The sequence below is a fragment of the Manis javanica genome, chromosome 5 (assembly GCF_040802235.1).
Source record: "Manis javanica isolate MJ-LG chromosome 5, MJ_LKY, whole genome shotgun sequence".
In the NCBI taxonomy this organism is placed as follows: domain Eukaryota; kingdom Metazoa; phylum Chordata; class Mammalia; order Pholidota; family Manidae; genus Manis; species Manis javanica.
In genome coordinates, this window is record NC_133160.1 from 9,864,827 (window position 1) to 9,885,203 (window position 20,377).

Here is a 20,377-nt window from a genome sequence, read left to right on the forward strand (position 1 = left end):
ATCCACCAAGAATTCCACCCAGTCCTCAGAGCTCTAGTTGGTACAATGAGCTATACAGTAGGTTGGATTTATGGTCACAGCTCAGTGTAACCTAGTTGGAGATTAAATGTCCTAAATATGCAGCAGTATGAAAAATCATACCTTCAATTCCTTTACACAAGGATTTTTTTTTTTAAGTTTCAAGTATAACATAGTTAAATGATTCTAAATTTCTCAAATTCAGAACCTGTCATGATCAAAGACATTTAAAAGAGAGTTTAGCTGGGAAAAAAACCTCTGAATCTAAAACTGGAAGTATACTAAATGTAAGTTTCAGATAGGTTTTAGAAATAAACTCTCATTTGGAAGGTCTGCCCCAGGTTACTGAAAAGGCTCAGCCAGCCACTCCTTTTCCCTTGACCATGACTCTGTCACAAAAGCAATGGTTCCCTGAGAGCCACTGTCTTTATCCTGCCAGTGCTGCTAACACGAGCAGGTGGGTATTTTTATTTTTGGTGAAACACAAAGGACGGGGAACTCGGATGGGCCACTAGTAAGTAGTGTTTCTCCCCCAGCCCAATGGAAAAGAAAACGGGGACAAGTGGTTTGGAGCTTTTTGTTCTAAAGGATTCCAAAAAGATGTTTTTGAAAATGAGCCACCGTTTGGGATAACCCTCTACCATCTCACTGTAGAGGGTTAATACAAATCAAAATACTTGAGTAATATCTAAGTGGGTCAAGGAGATAAAAGATTTCAAAGGAATGTTATGTGACTGGCCTTGGTGGGTATGTGAGTGGGGTCACCCCGAACTGGGTGACCTTGGGCAAAGAGCTCATCCTCTGAGTGCTGGGCTTTCATTTGCCAAATGGAAGATAACAAGAGCACCTTCTAACTTGAATCATTCTCCGCATTTCCCTCATGACCTTAAAAACAAATTACTTTTTCTACGGGAAAGTGGAGGTAGAGAAGAAAAAGAAAAACAGGAGAAGTGAGATCAGGGAGTTGAAAAAATGTGGGAATTGTTCCCCTGGAAGAGTATTTTAAACACTGTTTCTTTCTCTATAAAACTGATTAATAAAACCATTTAGATGTGCACTGATCAAAAATGTAGAAAAGGAATGTTAAAGACAACATTACTGCCTAATTCAGAGCAAGTACAGCAAAAGCTGGAGACCAAGGTGTCTCTGTGTAAAATGGGAACAGTGGTTGTGCTTTTAAACTCAGAGCAGTGACCAAGACCTCGCAGCAGAATATCCCGGGGAGAGGGCTTTTTTTTTTTAAAATAAACCTATGAGGTGTCACAGCCTAGACATGCTAAATCAAGAGTATCACGCATTGGGGCACAATCGTGTATCACTTGATAACCTGGAATTGCACTTCAGATGTTCCTGGCATGTGCCTCCAGTTAACAACTGTCTCAACCACAGTCAACATTTATGAGTGAGACACTGGACTTCTTCACACAATCCTGAGATCCATGTGACTCCTGTTTCTCTGAGTATCAGAGCAGAGCACAATTTGCCCAAAGCCACACTGCTTTAAATGGCAGGCTGATACAAACCCAGCAGGGGACTGTGGCAGCTCTCAAGAGGCAGACTGCTCTGTGCCAACCTAGCCTGTCCATCTTCAGTCTCCCCCAAGGAAACTGGCTGCTCTGGGTGCTGCACAATTCAGGGCAGGAGGTACTGCTCACTCCCCTGCAGAGAGCACCGAAAGCTGCCACCCACAGCCACGGAACAGTGCACTGACCAGGCACCCAGGAACAATCCACTGCACCTTCTACGTCCCTGCCAGAGAATACTGCCACGGGAAATATCAGCAGCCACAACCCTCACTGACTGATGAAACCTGGAGGTGGATCAGAAAATTCTCTGTGGCCCAGGGGAGAGAGCAGAGTTCATGTTTTTTTCTCAGCTTTAGTTTTTCTTGTTATATACAAATTCTAACACATTTAGTTCTTTACTTTTGAGATATCAGCAGATGGAGAGCCAATTACTCAGAAGGCAGAGGAGGCTGCCAGAGGCCAGCAGGCATACTGAGAGCTAACAGCATGAAAAAGGTAGAAAAAGGACCATGAATGCGGGTGGGTATGGGAAGATCCTATCAGCAGGGCTGACTTGCACTCTAGTGGAGGGTGGAGCCACTCCCACCCCTTATTGCCTGTGTAGGGCATCATTACAGTTCAATGCAATGCTGGGGTCTAATAATACCTTTGCTGAGTCATCCAGAAAAGATTATATTATGCCCGCTATACTCTGCTTCAGCTGGTAGGAAAATGATTCATCATAAAATAGTCAAAGCTAAAAAAAAAAGTGCTTTGAACTTAGCTGAATTTTCCAGAAACTGAAACCTTACCCCTTCTACAATGGCGGAAAATGAACCATTACTCTAAGTCTCTAATGCCTTTATTATAGGAAACAATCAAGTCATAATCCTCCACTGCTATCGATTTATTACCAAACCCTGGGGCTAAAGGGGTCTTGACTGAGAGGCTTGGCAGCTGGGGAGGAGCCGACGCGGTGGCAGCAGGGAGACCAGTATTGGCATATGAATACTTACAGGGACTGACATCTCTGTACCTGTTTCGGTTTTTGTTCTTAGGAAGCTTGGCCACTCTACATGGGAAGTCACTGGCTTCGTGTCGGATATCCTACAAAAAAAGGATAAAGAGTTCTCTTTTGAAATCTCTGCCATCGGGAATGCATCCAGACATTTAACTGACTGTGGGCTATGTGCCAGGCACTGAGGAAGACCCAGTACAGAAACTGACATCAAAGAGAGGCAGGCAGTGTGGGAAACACAAGGTGATAATTCAGAAGCATGTACAAGGTCAAGGAAGGAAAACAGAAGAAGAACAACCACATGCCTGCAGTGGGAGGGAGCGGCATGGGATGAGGCATGGGATGATGCGGGCGGGAGGGGAGGGAGCTGGACCTCCCGTCTTATGGAAGGAACAGTGAAGAGGCCGGTGGGGAGAGGAGACAGTAGACGGCTGGAGTATACAGGCAGGTAGGCCAGATCTTGGAGCCTTGAACATCAGGGCTGGGAGTTCCATCTGTAACCTTTTGTAAAACTTCAGTTATCAGGAGCAGGTAAGAAGTGCACTTTTATGCCACAAACTAACTGCTTTCCTAGCAGATGGTAAACAAATCCCATTGAACCACACTGTCAGAAAGAGGAAGTGCCTGGATTAACAGAAGACCCAAATTACCACTCAGTTTTGTTCTCCTAAAATGCCACTATAATCACATTTAGAAATCTTTTCTTTTTAATTTGTATTTTATTGTTATTAAAAGACACACCTGCACAAATGTGAATATACTTAATGTCACTTACTAACTGTACAATTAAAAATGGTTAAAATAGTAAATTTTGTTATGTATTTTTCAGTACAGTTAAAAAAAACAAAACAGACAAACCCACAAGGGAGAACAGGAGAGAAGACTGCAGCAACAAACGTTTAGAAGTTGGAAATCAGACAGTTTTGTAATTGGCTGCAGAAGGCTGTTTAGCAGGAAGGTCTGAGAAAGCTCAACTACAAGCCAGCGGCGGGGAAAACAGAGAACCACCTCGATTCCTACCACAGAAACCTCAGAAAGCGCTGCCTCTCTGGGCAGTGGGGTGGGATTCACTGCAGGGCCCAGGCCTGGTGCTCTCTGGGAAGAGCTGCCTCTCTGCCACCCCTACCTTCCCCATTCCATGCTGCTGGATGGCTGCCGCCTCATACTTCTGCGGAAATCTGGAGACTTATTTCTGGAAAATGTAAATCAGGAGACAGAGTGTTCTCTAGATGATCTGAGCAGACAAGGAAAGACCAAAAGATACCACCACCTGGGTGTACAACTGTGAGTCCACCTGGAGGCCCCGTGGCCAGGTTAGTGCTGCCAAGAAAGCCCCTTACACCCACCCGTTCAGAGCTCTCCATCGGCCTTATAAGCCCCTACTCTTCAGCATGTACAACTGCTGATTACAAGATGTAAGAGGAAAACCTTCAATATAAAAGAGATTTACAAGAAAAACAAAACAGGAAAAAAGTCCCTTAGAAGAAATAAGTTGGACAAAAGAAAGCTTTAAAGAAATGTATTATTAATTACTCAAAAAGATTTAAGATATTGTATCTGTGAATTAAGAACAGCATATTACATAAAATAAACATAAAAATATCACTTGGAACTTAAAAAGAAGCTTAACTGAGGGGTCAGAAGATAAAGGTAGAAGACATTCTCCCAGAAAGTAAAGCCCAAACAAACAAGCAAACAAACCACACATACACACCAAAAACCAAATAAACACATTTTTAAAAATTAGGAAAAACGAAATACAAGGAGAAGAAAACATAAAATTCTCCAGGGAACTCTTTCCAGACCCATCAAATGCTCCTCATAATGATAAAAACAGACCCATACACAAGCACATTAATGTGCAATTTCAGAATCCTGCATTTTATACGCCTCAAGGAAGAAAAATAAATTCACTTTCACAGGATAAGTTGATTAAGAGTGGCTTCAGACTTTGCCAGAAGAACACTGAAAGCTGGATAACAATAGAGCAATGCTTCAAAATTCTGAAGAAAAGTTATTTCCAACCCAGAATTCTATATCCAGCCCAGTAACCATCAAGTGAGAAGGGACAAGAAAAACATTCCAGGCACACAAGGCCTCATAAACTTTACCACCCATGCTCCTTTTTCTCAGCAATCACTGGGGCATGTCTTCCACCTGAGGGAAGAAATAAACCAAGAAAGAGAAAGATAAAAGATGTACAAGGAAAAACATCTGACACAAGAGCAAAGGCAAAGGAAACTCCTACAGAAAATGTAAAGGAAGGTGCTCCCAGGATGACAACTTTGTGCCAGACCCTGAGGCAAGCTGGCCAGATTGGAGCAGTATGACTCAAGAGATAGATGTGTCAGCCACATGCCTCTGTCCGCCATACCAGCCGTGGGCAAACCACCACGGGCGCGGGTGAGAAGCAGACCTGAAACCAGGCAGGGAGCCCAAGCAAAGGATGTCCGGGTGATGGCTGTGCGTGGCGGGCCTGCAGACGACCAACCCAGACAGGAGGAGAGTGGAGGTCTCCGGTACAGATGCCACCAAGAAGAAAACTGAAATGTAGAAATCACCTGAAACTGCTCTGTCCGGTCAGTTACTACCCACCTGCAGCTACTGACAGCATTTGAGATGTGGTCAGTCTGAAAAGAGATGTTGTGTAAATGTAAAAATATGCATCGGATTTTGATGGTTTTCTACTAAAAAAGAAAAATTAAATATTTCAAATATTATTTGTTGAAATAGCATTTTAAACATATTGGGTTAACTAAGTTACACTATTGATTTCATCAACTTCTTCTTACCATTTTTATTTTGGTTACTAGAAAAGGTAGAATGATAATATAGGCACTGGATTTCTGTGGGACCGTGCGGACTGACCGTATATAAACTTGCCCTGAGAGGCTACAAAAAGATGCGTGAAGAATCAGCAATAGGTAGAAAGAAAACTATGCAAACAAAAAACAAGGTAATTAACTGTAGGAAAAATTTTAGAAAGGAAACAGTGTAGCACGCCACCTCTGGCTAAGTGCACAGGCAAGTAATGTAAATAATAAATACCGTTTTAACCAAAAAGAATTAAGATGCTTTGAGAATGGGGGAGGAGAAAGAAAAGGGAGGAAGAGCAGACAGGATGGCTGTTAAAGAAAATGAGATACTCTACCTTAGTAAAATTCTAAATTAATGAACCAAAAGCTAAACATTTTCCTTAGAAATATGGATACATATAAAACTAGAATCAGCAGTTCAAAGAGCTAAAAATAGTCGTGAAGAGAAAGACTGGGAGAAGGGGCTGAGGTAAGGGCAGCAAATCACTGGGTTTTATTTAAACCTATTACAGTGCCATTTAACTCTTTAAACCATACACATACTCAACTTGGACTTAAAAAAATCCCTGTAGTTGTTTTAATTTGTCTGATTTCTCTCAGACTGTTCAAGTACAGTTGGACAATATCCATCATATCATAGACAAATTTTCACAAATGCCTAGGGTGCCTAACTGGTTTTCTTGGCTTCACTGGAGATGGCTGGTAACTATAGATCTGCTTTGGTTATGTAACTGTATTCCTATTATGTTAATGTGTACACGCAATTTAGTTAGTAGTTTAAAACCTATACATGCTTAAGTTACTCTACAAGAAGATATGTCAAAAAAATAATCAATCCTCCCATGTTTTCTTCCATCTGCTACCTCTATAGCTTTTCTTCTTCCTTCCTAATTACAACACTTAAATAGAATTTGTGCCTCATATCCAATTTACCCAGTATCATAATTCCTCCAGGTGGTAAAGATACCTCGAGACAAATGCTGGGCGTAGAAGCCACAGGGCATAAATCTGCAAAGAAGTAAAAAGCTAACCTTTTCAAACAATATGGCTTCTCTCTCACTTACCAACTTTACATCTCCCTGTATGGCCCTGGAAGATGGCTGGTTAGCCAGAGACGGGTAAGATTCCTCAAGGGAGGAACAACCTAAGACAGGCACAGTCACAGGGGGGCCATCAGGTGAGAAATTGGGGATCAACAGTGGTGAAGCTTAGAACCTCACCCCCCCCTGTTTTGAGAGAAATCTTCTGCATCCGTGGATGTTTTAATGCCCTTGTCTAGCTTGGATTAACACATAGTCTACAGGCACACACCTGATCATCTACAATTGCTCTCTTACAACACTAAACTATGTTTTCTACCTTTATCTTGCATCTACCTACCACTTCAGCATTTTATTAAAAATAATAATAATAAAGGGAGAAATGTGGGATCCACATATAAATCAAGTATAAAAATCAAACGAATATTCATATTTGACCTGATTGTTTATAGTTCATAATGCGTGATCAAAACCGAAAGTTTCTGTGATAACTGCCCTTGTACTGTTCACCATGTAAGAACTTACTCACTATGTAAGAATTTGTTCACCATGTAAGAACTTGTTCGTTATACTTCAGAAGATTGGAGACTGACGAGAATTAGGCTTGAGATGGATTAATGATTGTGCATTGAGCATTGAGTTCCCTATACAGAATTTTATTGTTGTTAACAACCATTTGATCAATAAATATGAGAGATGCCCTCTCAAAAAAAAAATCCCTGTATTCTGCTATTTATTTAAAAAACTGCAAAATGGAAGGAGGTAGTTTTTCACTCATAGTAGAGATGAGTAATTTAAAAGCATGTTAAACAAAAATAATTCAGTAGTAACACACTCATCACATCATTTATGGATGAGATTAAGCTTTCAGAAAATGCTACAGAGCAAAGAAGATAACTTGAAGGAGTAAAAATCTAAGTCTTAAATATGTTGTTATACTTATTATTTGGAAACATTCAGCAACAGGTATAAATTCTGCCTTGTGGACAAGCTGATCAGCTCAGATGGTGTGACTGGATGAAGATCGAAGAAATAACTGATATGGATAAACAAAACTGAGGACATTCACTGAAGAAATGAGGGCCAAAATATAAATAATAGTGTGCAACTGATTTTATTCTGCCAAAGAATTACTAGTATATACTTTTTTGGTGTCCTCTCTCCCAAAAAGAGAAAGAGAGAGAGAGTAAAACTTGGGAGATGTCACTTAATAAAGATACTGGGAAAATGATGTATTCTTCACACAATACTTTTTTAAAAATAGATTTCTGAATTAAGATACATTTACAAAGTAAAATGCACATCTTAAGCATGCAGTTCAGTAAGTTTTTCTAGGCAACTTTGAGGTATAATTTACAAATAATAAAATATACCCATTTAATGCTGGGCATAGAAGCTACAGGGCATAAATCTGCAAAGAAGTAAAAAGCTAACCTTTTCAAACAATATTGATTCTCTCTCACTTACCAACTTTACATTTCCCTGTATGGCCCCAGAAGGAGACTGGTTAGCCAGAGACGGGTAAGATTCCTCAAGGGAGGAACAACCTAAGACAGGCACGGTCGCAGGGGGGCCATCAGGAGAGAAATTGGGGATCAACAGAGGGGAGGCTTAGAACCTTACCCCCCACCCCCTGTTTTGAGAGAAATCTTCTGCATCTGTGGATGTTGTGTTGCCCTTGTCTAGCTTGGATTAATACTTAGTCTATAGGCACAGACTTGATCATCTACATTTGCCCTCTTACAGCACTAAATTATGTTTTCTACCTTTATCTTGCATCTACCTACCACTTCAGCATTTTATTTAAAAAAAATTATAATAATAAGGGAGAAATATGGGATTCACATATAAATGAAGTATAAAAATCAAACGAATAATCATACCTGACTTGATTGTTTATAGTTCATGATGCGTGATCAAAACCGAAAGTTTCTGTGATATGACTGCCCTTGCACTGTTCACGATGTAAGAACTTGTTCACCATGTAAGAACTTGTTTGTTATGCTTCAGAAGATTGGAGACTGTTGAGAAATAGGCTTGGGGGTGATTAATGACTGTGCATTGAGTCCCCTATACAGAATTTTATTGTTGTTAACAACCATTTGATCAATAAATATGAAAGATGCCCTCTCAAAAAAAAAATATATATATATATATATACACCCATTTAAGTGATTCTCTACTTTATAATGGCATAGGGGAAGTAAGTATATGCATGCTCTAATACAAGTATTTATAGTTTAATTCATTTAGTAAAATAAAATCCCAGGATTATAATCTTAAAACTGAGGAGTGATAAAGTACCTTTAAAATTAAAGGTAACTAATAATAGTGGTTTAGAAGAAAGCTAACAGACGATTATGCCATAAAACTTTACAGATTACAGCAAAACAAGATTTCTGTACTGTAAAACTGTAACAAAGGTAAACTGACTTCCCCAAAGCGCATTACTGATGAATTAACAAGTTTAAGGAGACTTCCTACACAAACATAAAGTATTCCTAGGTCTTTTATTATGCTGATCAAGATTAAATGATCCACCAAGATGTAAAATTTCTACAGAGAAGATAAAGGCTTTAATCTGATGATGAGAAGATGAATGCTGGGTAAATTTGGGAGCCAAGCCAAAAAGGAAACAATAAACTTGTCATGAAACACGTTCCCAGAAGTATCCCCTAAGTAGAAACATTGATCATTTCAAGAGTCATTTCAAAGGGTACTCAGCACTTCAGGCATGAGACCACACTAAATTAGCAATTTTATTAGTGGGAAATTAAATTGACTGACACATAACAGATTTTTTACCTACCTCCTCCGTCCCCTAGCCAGTTCTTTTTACTGGCTTTTTAAGAGCCTACTTCCTATTCTCAGTGTAGATTTCAGAAATGTGATGGAATAAAAAATATAATACATGTCAAAACTCATGTTCTCCTAGAGAATAAATCTGATACTGTGCTACTGAGGTGGACTCAAGTTTGGCCAAAGCTTAGAGGTAAATGGTTTAAATTACATTCTATCAAAGACAAGTAGTGGCTCTGTGGCATCTTGCTATGCTGATGGACAGTGACTTCAATGGGGTATGGGGAGGGAACTTGATAATATGGGTAAATGTAGTAACCACAATGTTTTTCATGTGAAACCTTCAAAAAAGTGTATATCAGTGATATCTTAATAAAAATGAAGAAATAAATTATACTCTATCATTTTATACAGGCAATGGGCACCCACATTAATTATCTCTGAATTATCTCTATAGTGAACCATTTTCATGAGAGAAAAAAAGCAAGTTCTTCCAAAATCACAATCTAGCTGGGTTACAAAGCTGGGCTACAAATGCTTCATAAAGTTCAAGCAAAACATCTGCTAAACTGGAAAGTTTTTATGTAAGAGGCAAGGAAGTGAGTGGGGCAGAAACCAACATTACCTGAATGATTTCCAAAGCTAGTTCCTGATCCCATCCTCCTCCACTCCTTCAACAAGGTAACAGATGACCTCCCAATGAATACAAAGGCATGACATACTTAGAAAGCTCTGGTCACAGAATGAATTAGGGCCCAGAGTGAATCAATCTCTGTATTTATTAGGAATGCTCATTATCCATTACTCAAATACCTTCTCCAAATCCAATTAGGCAAAAAGTCAAAGCTGACAATTTTTACTTGGAGATTTCTATTTTTTTGAAAACACACAGGCATAAAAGCCAGTCCAGCCTTGCAGAAATATTTTCATGTTTATAGTAACCAGTCATTAGGCTAAACATAGCAATTTTGGGTTTCACACCCACAACTGGGTGAATGTCTCCTACTGGCTCCATGGTAAATTGCATTATTCATTTTAAAACTATTCCACAAGTGAAGAGGCGCAGACAGCACCAGTGTCCCGTCAGCAATGGGAGTGGGCTAGGAAGGCTAAGACTATCGCCTCTCTAACCCTACCTCCTCTTGGCACAGCCCCTGGCCCAGAGGAGGCCCTCAACCTAATTCTGTTGGCGGAATTAGTGAATGGTTCTAAAGGCTCCGGAAGCTCAGAGTCCCTAACACAGCAATTTGCTTCATTCAAGGAATAGAAATGTTCCTAAAAGGGAATGAATGTTTAAGCAAACGTCTGATCCAATCCTATTTTCTCAATTACCTGTTACAACACAAAGTTACTAGAATTATTATCATTTTTATTTTGCTTTGCAGTTGGGCTACATGGCCTCCTCACAAGATAGCACCAGGACAGTTACTGAAACATGGATTCAAACACAAAGGGTAATTTGTTAACGGTTCTGACAGTGATCTGTTCTACAAGTCTAAAGGGAGAAAAATCTCCACTAGTACTTTTTATTCACCAGGATGACAGTGAACTACAAAGTCCCTTAGCATCTTAAACATGCTCTGCGTCTCCTAACCCAACGACAGCAACACACCCATCTTACAAATGGCTGCCTAATTTGATTGTTGGAGCTGTTACCTAGTACTTTATGGAAGCTACTGGCTCTCAGAAACAGAAACAGATAGGGCGTGCTAGACTGAAAGGAAATGCAAAGTACAGTAACAGCAACAATTTGAAGTGCAGTAAGTGAACATACAGGGTGTACATTTCCTGGAACTCCTGCAGCAGTCTCTGCTGAGTAGAGAGGTATATTTAGAAATGGGCAGGGGGAAGGGGTGGCTAGCCTAAAATTTTAGAAACCAAATCGTTAAAATAACATGTGCTGAACAAATTTTGTTAGTTGTAGATCTCATGAAAAATGATAACATAAAATTTCTGAATAATAAAGTATACGCTGAGAAATGCACAAATCATTAAAGTCAGAGGTAAAATGTCTTGCAAGTTGAAAGCAATGCTGTACCCTTTATATATGGAAGTTAATGGAACAATATGATCTGACACGAAAACCTTAGGAAAATATTTTTATGATATTTATACATTTATATAACCAATATGCAAGAAGTCATACTCAATATTGTTAAATTGTAAGATAAACTACAACACTTACGTAATAAAAAGTTTAAAATATAGCTAACCAAGTATGTTTTCACTTAGATTTGAAAATGATTATGTACTGAATAAAAAATGATGCTGAAAAGCAAACCAATCACCTAAGAATCTTGTGAGTGGCTGAAAGAGAGGAAGGAACAAAATTGGTCACCCCTTAAAGGGCAGCAGGAAATACCATAATTATCCTGGCCAGAGCCTGGGGAAGCGTTGGGCCATCTTGTACAATGGTCTGGGGCGAGGTTAAAAGACAATGGAGTTACAAATCCTTAACAGAACAACTACATATATTTGGGAAATGACATGGAAAAAAGCATAACCAAACTGCTTTATAAATTCTCCACAAATGATAGGCTGCAGGCAGGAGTGGGATGAAGCGGGAAGGGGGAACATTTGGTGGAGATGGTGGGACTGATTTCACCCTTTGATACATCACCCTCTGCTCCAAAACACAAAGCAATGGTCGATTAGCTATAGAGGAAAGCACAAAGGCCCAGCTAGGCTCAACAACAGAAAGAGAACAAAAATGAAAAGGAAACAAAAGCCCTCCCTGTCAAAATGGCCAGCAAGCGCAGTACCAAAAAAACAGAGGTAACGAGAAAGTCAGCAGAGCGGAATGCAGTATAGAGGGATAGAAAACCTGCAGGAGCAGACACTGCGGTAAGGGTAAAGCTGCCGAACATCCAGGATGAAGAATCCTCAAAATAAATCACAGTATGTTTTGAAAGCTTCAAAGAGCTTTAACAATGTCATTAATTTCTAACAAATCTATGGTTACATGGCCATTTAAAATAGCTCCTGGAAACATAAAAAGGGACAACTGTCATTGATGGTGACACTAAATCATTTACAAGAACAAAGCCACTTTATAAATTTGTGGTTAACAGCCATTTTTTATTCCTTTATGTACTTTCAGAACTGAAAATTAATTTCCAGCTGTAGTGATATGATTCATTTGGAAATGCAGGATCTTACCTCTAAGAAAACTTTGTGATTAGTGAAAGCATATTGATACAATGTTCTACTACTGAAAATTTTTAATGCAGATAAAATGAATTTGGAAATAGCATTATAATAAGCTGCTGGAACCTTTATATTATTTATACACAGAAAAGGATTATTAACAAAGAGGTATAAAAATTGCTTTCCCAAGTGTCATTGACTTTGAACTTTATTTTTACAGGCCTTAATAGTATTGTGGGTTTTGTTGTTTTCTTTTTTAAATCACTTATGTTTTCTGTTAAATGTTACTAACTTCACCTTGGGCAGAAATCAATAGGCAGAAAATGAATCAGACTTCCAGTAATTGATGTCAATAAACATATTGGAACCAGTACCTTTTTAAATGCTGAGAACCACAAAACCATTCCTGTAAGAGGAGAGTCTAAAAAAATGGAATCTACTTTCACTTCTGTTTTGTTTACCTTCTGCTTTCCATAAGGACAGTTTAAGTATTCAGGCCCTGGGGTTCTGGCACTTTGCCAGGACAATGGTACAGTTGACTAAGGACACAAGTAGCTGGCAGACATCTGAAAGTGGAAGGTTTACACCTTCCTTTACAGGGAACCAGACTGCCAACCACCAGCTTCCTCCCTCCATGGTTTATTTCCCTAAGCTCAGCAGTCACAGGGAGGGACCTCAGGAGCCCACAGGATATTTTCACTCTGAAGTAACTGAGAACCATGCATCTAGAGCTGGTATGACACTACTGTGCATAATTTAGCAGTGTGAATGGGAAGAAAATAGAACGTCAAAATGAAACTAGCTTTGGTTAGAAAGAATTTCTTTAATATTTCAAAAGCAGCACAAGATTCTGTTACCATAACCAAGGAAAAAGCTTTTGCAGCATTATCATCAACCAAATGAGTTTTCTAAATACTTTCTAGATGTAATGTACTTTTGTATACACCATTTAGGGGATCAGAGATGAAAAAAGAAGACATGACCCAAAGGCCAAAAGCATTAAGTGACAGTTCTTCAGTGAGGCCACAAAAACAAAACAACTTGGGGAACAGAGGAAGTAGGTGACGGGGCTCTTCCTCCTGGCTTTCCAAAGAACCCTGTGTATGCGGATTAAGGAAACAAGGTTTAGATTCAATATATGACTTCCTTCAAGCCCCAGTATGCAAGTACTCTTTAAGGCCTCTGCTTGTGTCGTGATCACTAATATTCTATTGGCCACAGCAAGTCACGTGGCCACACACAGCTTCAAATGTGATTCTTCACTTCTGGATGGGAGTCACACTCAAGAGGAGCATGATCACAGGAGGAATTTGGGGCTATTTCTGCAAACAACCTAATGTTAATGGTGTCTTTTCATGAACAAAAAGTTCTTGATGTCAATGCGATTCAAATTATCAATCTTTTCCCTTTTAACATTAGCTTTTTTGAGGTATATTGGGTTGTTTAAGAAACATTTGCCCATCTCCAGTTCATAAAGACATTCTCCAACATTATTTTTGAAAGTTCAACTCAAGAAAAATGTTTTCTGCACATCTTAATTTGTAACTTAATTATGTCCCAAAATGTGGGAATAAAACATACAAACAACAGTATGACATATACATCCCTTCTAACGGCTGTTTATGTGCACGGTCAGCACAACTTTAATAAATTAGCCTAACTTAGCTAGTAGATGCTCAGGCGCTGGACCATGCCCATGTAGTGACTTGTCTCCTTCTGTCTTTTGCCTACCAATCTTTGGGAGTATTAGTGTTTTTCTTGTACTTACATATATAGGCTTTTTACACATTTTAAAGCCATCAATTTCTCATCTATGCTGGAAACCACTCTTCCAATTTGTACACTTAAAATATTTTATGTACAGGAAATTAAGTGTGGGAGGATGATCATAAAATTGTCAATATATTAACAACAGAACTGCTGGGGCTACCTTGGCGGTAGAAGTCATTTTTCTTTTCTAGTGTTTTCCAACTTTTTCTATAGCAAATGTGCATTACCTGTGTAAGTAAGTCTAAAAGTAGTTTTAAATTTTTATTCATCCAAATCTATTAGCCTTTTCTTCTGCAATTTTCTTTATTGCTTCTAACAGTAGAAAGTCTTCCTCAGCATGGTAATATCTTTTTTTAAAAACATTTTATCTAGACCCACCTGGAATTTATTTTCCTGCTACAATTTTCAACTATGGCTATTAAATTCCTTTAAGTCTCACACTATCCTAGATAGATGTTTTTTTTCTGGTTCAGTCACCTTAACAGTTGCATTATGCTCAGATGTGATCTTTGCGTTTGTATATTATATTATAGTAGCTCAAACAGTAAACTACAGAGAGCTCCTCCTCCTTCTCCCTAAATTCGAGTAATAACAAAGCATGGTTGATTACGATTTCAGAATGAACAAACCACTATTTTCAGAGATAGATGAACCATTATAATTAGGTAGAGTTGATTTTTTAAGATATGCTGCAGGCTAGATTCATTCTTTGCAACTAATCAGCAAATTAAAGATCAAGAGAAACCCACGAGATTAAAATATAGAGAATTTTTAAAGCGTATAATAATATTTCTGTAGTTAAAATGAATACGGTTACTTTGTCATTCCGTATGGAAAGAATGGGCAGATGGCTCTGGTACAAATTTTTCCCTCTATATTTATCTGGCATGTATTACAATGTGTATAAACTTGTAGTGAAATAAAAGAAAAAGAAACCAAAATTATTTCTGTTCACCATATTCATAAGCAGGTTTTTTTTTTTAAAAAAAGCATAGTTCTCCATGTCAGTTACTTCCTTCTAACTTCAGTCAAAGCAAATTTTATTAAATGTTTTTAATTAAAAGGCAACTTTCAGAGTAACTACTTCGAATAATATCCAGCATAAAGTAGAAATATCTGAACAAATGAAATCAGTACATCTTCCCACCTCCTCAACATATTTAATGAGACAGATTTTGTTTAAAGGGTTCTATCCCTTCCTCTTCTTCAGTCATAAGCCTTGGGCAACAGATGCATGATTGTTTGGTTATCTGCCTACTCAGGGATGAATACATAAAAAATACATTTTCTATACTATGGAAAGAGGCAGTAAAGCTTTGCTAATAACATATGATCAATTTTTAGAAGCTTTTGAAGGCTGACGGATGCCAAATCCTTCCTCAAGAGGGCTTGCTCAATATCTCAGTGCCGCACTAAAAGTATACAGGAGCCAAAATCCATATTTATATATTGCTAGATACTAAATAACTGAAGCTATTGTAGAGCTAATATCCTTTAAAGATATTACAATTAGCTAGATCCTCTTCCTCCCAAGGGTCACAAAATGTCAGCACCTAAGTTGAGCTAGCAGGAAAATAAGTCCCTAGGACCAAATGGATCAAGCATTTTGCAAAAATTAGTATAAAGAACTTCAGAAACACTAAATCTAGTGACATTTTCATGTAACAGCAATACAGAGATTCGAAAAAGAAAATCACTATTAGAATGTTTGGGTTCCTACTGTGCTGAAACACAATCTTCACAAGATTACTTAGAGCAGCAAACAGTATAAAATATCACTCGTATTTTCATTAGAAGACAGGATAGTTGAAAAGCCAGAGCTGTAAAATTCTTTTAAAGGTAATTGGTTTTACCACCCAAGTATATTATTTAAAGCAAACTCCTATATAAGATGCTAAAGTCAAGTCTTGAGGATCACTCTCATAATCAAGACCACAGTATATTACTGTACTTGCAGGCAATTTTCGTCCTTGCCTTTCAAGTTGTGCCAAGTGTTGGTGGGGCAAGTAGTTAGGTCATGGGCTCTGTCCTCAATGAGTTCCCACTTAGTGGGGGAATACCACCCATGGCCACAAACACATACTGTTGAGTAAAAAGTACTGATTAGAGAGGAAATCTGTTACACGGGAAGAAGGGAAAGGCATCAGGATTAGCTAATAAAAATGAGACTAGTAAATTCAGGAGTAACTGCAGAGCAGCCACATCTGGTGCAGAGCAAAGACACAGATCTTCCTGGCACCGCTAAGCAGCTGCCTCTCCTTTGAAGAATTTGGATGGCATCAGTGTGAGGAAATAAATCACACAGCTGTGTCCGAGCTGTTTTGCCCAGCCCGTTCCGGCATTGTTGCTTGAAAGGAAACCTCAGCAATGAGGGCTAGGGTGGAGATGGCCATTCCTCACTGGAGCCACCTCAGAAGCCTGCTGCTTGTGTCACTCTCCAAGCCCCTGCCACCACACCAAGGGTCAGAAAGGAAAGCATGGGCCTGCAACCCATGTTTGTGGGCCAGATTCCTGGTGTGCACAGAGTACACATAACACTTCCCGGACTTCTTGCCTCTGCTCAACAGGGCTGGAGAGGCTTTCTAGAATGATATATGAGCCTCCCCAGCTCAACAGAGCAGACATCCACAGGTCTGGCTTGTTCACCAGCACAGCATTATTCCTGCAGACAAAGGGCCTTCAATAAGGATTAAGGATTTACTGAATGAGTTTGCTAAACAGGTCAGAAAGCACCATGGTGAGAGTATGAATTTGGAATTAAGAAGAGATCTAGCATGAGGAGGACAGTGGAAAGCAAATTAATGACTGCAGGAAGAAAGTACCAATGACCCAACTAACTTTAAGAATTCTGTCTGTTCTCTAATTGACCTCCTCAACAGAAGGCTCATGGGTGATTTTCCAGTAATGAGTAATTTCCTGCTTTGATACCCAGGGAATGGCTGGGTGTGAGAGAAACATTTCTTGGAAGGATGTGCCTCTTCCCCCCACTACTTCTGCAGGCAGCACCACTTTCTGATGTGGCACATTCCTGGAGAAGGCTACATTTCATCTGAGGCTCCCCACATCTGTGGTACAAATTAGGGAAGGAACAGGTCAATGGCTGAGGAGGGATTCAGAACAAAGTACTCCCAAGTCAAGACACACTGGGGGCCCTCTGCTGCAGACACTGTGCCCGCAGGAATGCTGTCTTCCTAGCTCCACATGCCTAGCTGAGCTTGCCAAGGTAATAAACTCCCTAAAGGCTATACTCTGAATGTACTTCCAGGCTGATGGGCACCTCAGTCCAGACCCTGGATGGCATCATTTCATTTCCATGATATTTCATCTTTCTGAGTCCAAAGTAGGGTAGTTCTGGCTCCTCTGATACCTGAGTGTTCAATTCTTTTTTTCTTTTTTGAAACAAGTATTTATGATGCTGGGGTTTACTTCAAAACAATCAGAGCAAGGAGAGGTTATTGGGTGGGGGTACAGGTAAAAGAAGATGGGCCATGAGTTTATAATTTACTGGGTGATGGATATATAAAGGTTCATCATACTAATCTCTCTACTTTTCTATGTTTCAAAGTTTTCATAAAGGAGAGTCTTGAGATTCACACCTTTTTAAGGTAGTGGGAAATGATATACTCAGATACATGTTGTGAGAGATTACTCTGGCTTTATGATTCTGGGAAGGATGGTGGCAGCAGTGGCATGGTTTTTCCCTCTTCCTGAATCCCTCCATAAAAATCAACAAAGCAACAGGGATAGCCAAACCAACAGACAAGCCCTCAGACAACTACCAAGGTCAAGGCCCGCTTATGATTCTGAAAGTCTGAGTAAGTGGGACAAGCCACTTATTAAGATCAGCATTTAGGTTGGGGCAAGTAGAATCAAGATCACAGGTGGTTCTGATGGCTCTGAGATCAGCAGAACCCCCAAATCACCACTGGTAATTACTGGAAAGTATGACAAGCCAATCTGTATTAACAGCCAAACCAGGAGCAGATTCTGCAGGCTCCAATGGCACAGGCGGTGCCGGGCTCTCAGATCCCCCAAGATGCTGGGGCATCTAGGCCATATAGATTCCCGAAACTCAACCACCAAAACACCCTTCTAGGACCAAGGCCTGAACTGAGGAGAGACTTCGGGGAATAAAACAAATTAAGCAAGATATGGACAGAAGGAAAGAGAAGCCTGAGGTCATACAGGTAAGATGGGAGAAATAGGGGGAGCAGGTCTTAGAAGGTACAAGGTCATTTAAAAAATCACTTCACAAAGACAACTTCAGGCAACTGAACAGCTACCAGATGCCCCCTTCCTTCCTAAAACTACAGGGAAACTGTTCCCACACAGCATTATTATACAAAGAGAATGAAGGACAAAAGAATATCCCTACAGAGAATAAAAGCAAGCAAGATGCCCACACGGATAAACACTACTCCAACGAGCTAAAAGAAATTAAGAAAATGTTGGAAGCTATGAAAGAAGAACATAAATAAGAATGATAAATCAAGAAACAAAAGGTGACTAAAAAAAAGAATGACTTTAAAAGAGAAAAGAAATCAGGAAAGAATTAAAAATAATGGACAAACGATATTCAGAAATGAAGACAAGAAAGAACATGAGAGCAAATGAACACATTTAATGCCTTAAAAGAAAGAGTATAAGGGGAGTTTAAAAAATTTTTTTAATAATCAAATAGAAATAGGTTCCTTGTACTTTTATAATTTTCTGTAAATTTGAAATTACATTAAAAAATTTTAATTATACTTTATATTTTTTCATTTATTTTTTTATATAAATGAAGAAAGATTTAAGAGTTTTTGAGAGAAAGTGAAAGAGATAGGCAAAGGAGATCAAACATACACATAACAGAAGGTCCCTGAAGAAGGAAATCAAAGCTATGTAAGAGAAAAAATATTGAAAACTAATTAAGACTTTCCTGAAATTAAAAAAAATAAGTTAGAAATCAGGTATTTAAAAAAACACACTGGTTTTGGAAGAATAATCCAAAATCAGCAACAATAAGACATGTTTTAATACACAATTAGACTTTGAAATAAAAGGTTAAAAGAAGATCCTTTTGCAGTCTAGCAAAAAGACCATGTTATTTACAGAAAACACAATTAGATTGTCAAATATCCACAGCAATGCTTTGGATCAGAAGACAATGGAATAACATATTTAAATTATTTAAGGGAATAAAATGTCACCTAAAGATTTCTATATACTAACAAAATGTGTATTTCAAATGTAAAGGCTAGAGAAGAACTGTTATGAATGTGCCCTGTAACTCATGGAACGTACTTCCATAAACGCTTCCTGAAGAATCTAGAAGAGAATGAGCATCGGGCAACCAAAATGAGAGACTTAGAGAAGAACTGAAAACGAACCGTAATATTTCCTAGTAGATGCAAAACAGAAGGTTGGTGTTAAGTGAAGCACAACAGGAAGAGTTTTCGAGAAACAATAATCTTGCTGGTCAGCTTTACAAATACCAACTGAGAATCCTCATGTATCAACTGGGAGTACCTCAAATCAGTACTGGGGGGGAGGGAAGGAGCATAAATGATGACTAGGGAACTTCAACACTGTTCACAGAAGGGATTCACAGTTATAGCCAAAAACTGAGAGCACTAAGGATATATAATAAAGATATTAGTACAGAAGGACTCATTAGAAAATGCCAACATATTTAACTACCAAAAGACTTAATCATTCATAAAATTCCTCCTCAAAAATTATAAATATCATGTCCACAATATACAACACAAAGACATAATGAAAAACTTAATGTTAACAGTCTATAGTGTCTATTCTTCTAAACTTTTCTCCAAACACATGCAAACATAAATAATGAATTCTTATCACTTGCTTTCACATAGATAGGCTCAGACTACACACATTATTCTGTGATATAATCTTGTTCTCCAGCCAGCTGACCTACCTTCATTTACTCGAGATTTTTCAGCTGGGTTTTCTAGGCGTATCAATCACACTGGCCAATAGAATAAACTCTCTCTCCTGATTTTTTTAGCAATTACATATTACTTTATCTAGAAACTATAAAACAATGTTTAATAAAACTGTGTTGTTAAAAATAACTTCAACATTTAACTGTTAGGTGTGAGAAACAGGTTCTCCTGTTGAAGCAGCTTCTGTCTATTCTCATGTTATTAAGCTTTAATTATTATGAGCTGCTAAGGCCAGCTAGAGCTCACAAGTTAATCTTTCACTAGGGAGAGCCTAACCTCTGCTAAGTGACCATATTCTGGACAGAAGGAG

The 20,377-nt window shown here is 38.8% G+C and overlaps 1 protein-coding gene across 2 annotated transcripts in view; it reads right to left on the reverse strand.

The window, feature by feature from the left end:
• PTPN1 (protein tyrosine phosphatase non-receptor type 1) overlaps positions 1-20,377 on the reverse strand; it is a 63,435-nt gene that overhangs the window by 19,717 nt on the left and 23,341 nt on the right. Inside the window, exon 2 of one of the 2 annotated variants that reach the window (XM_073236458.1) lies at positions 2,540-2,630. In XM_073236458.1, coding sequence (XP_073092559.1) covers positions 2,540-2,630 — 91 coding nt within the window. The remainder of the gene's footprint in view (positions 1-2,539; positions 2,631-20,377) is intronic. The other variant, XM_073236459.1, reaches the window with a different exon arrangement.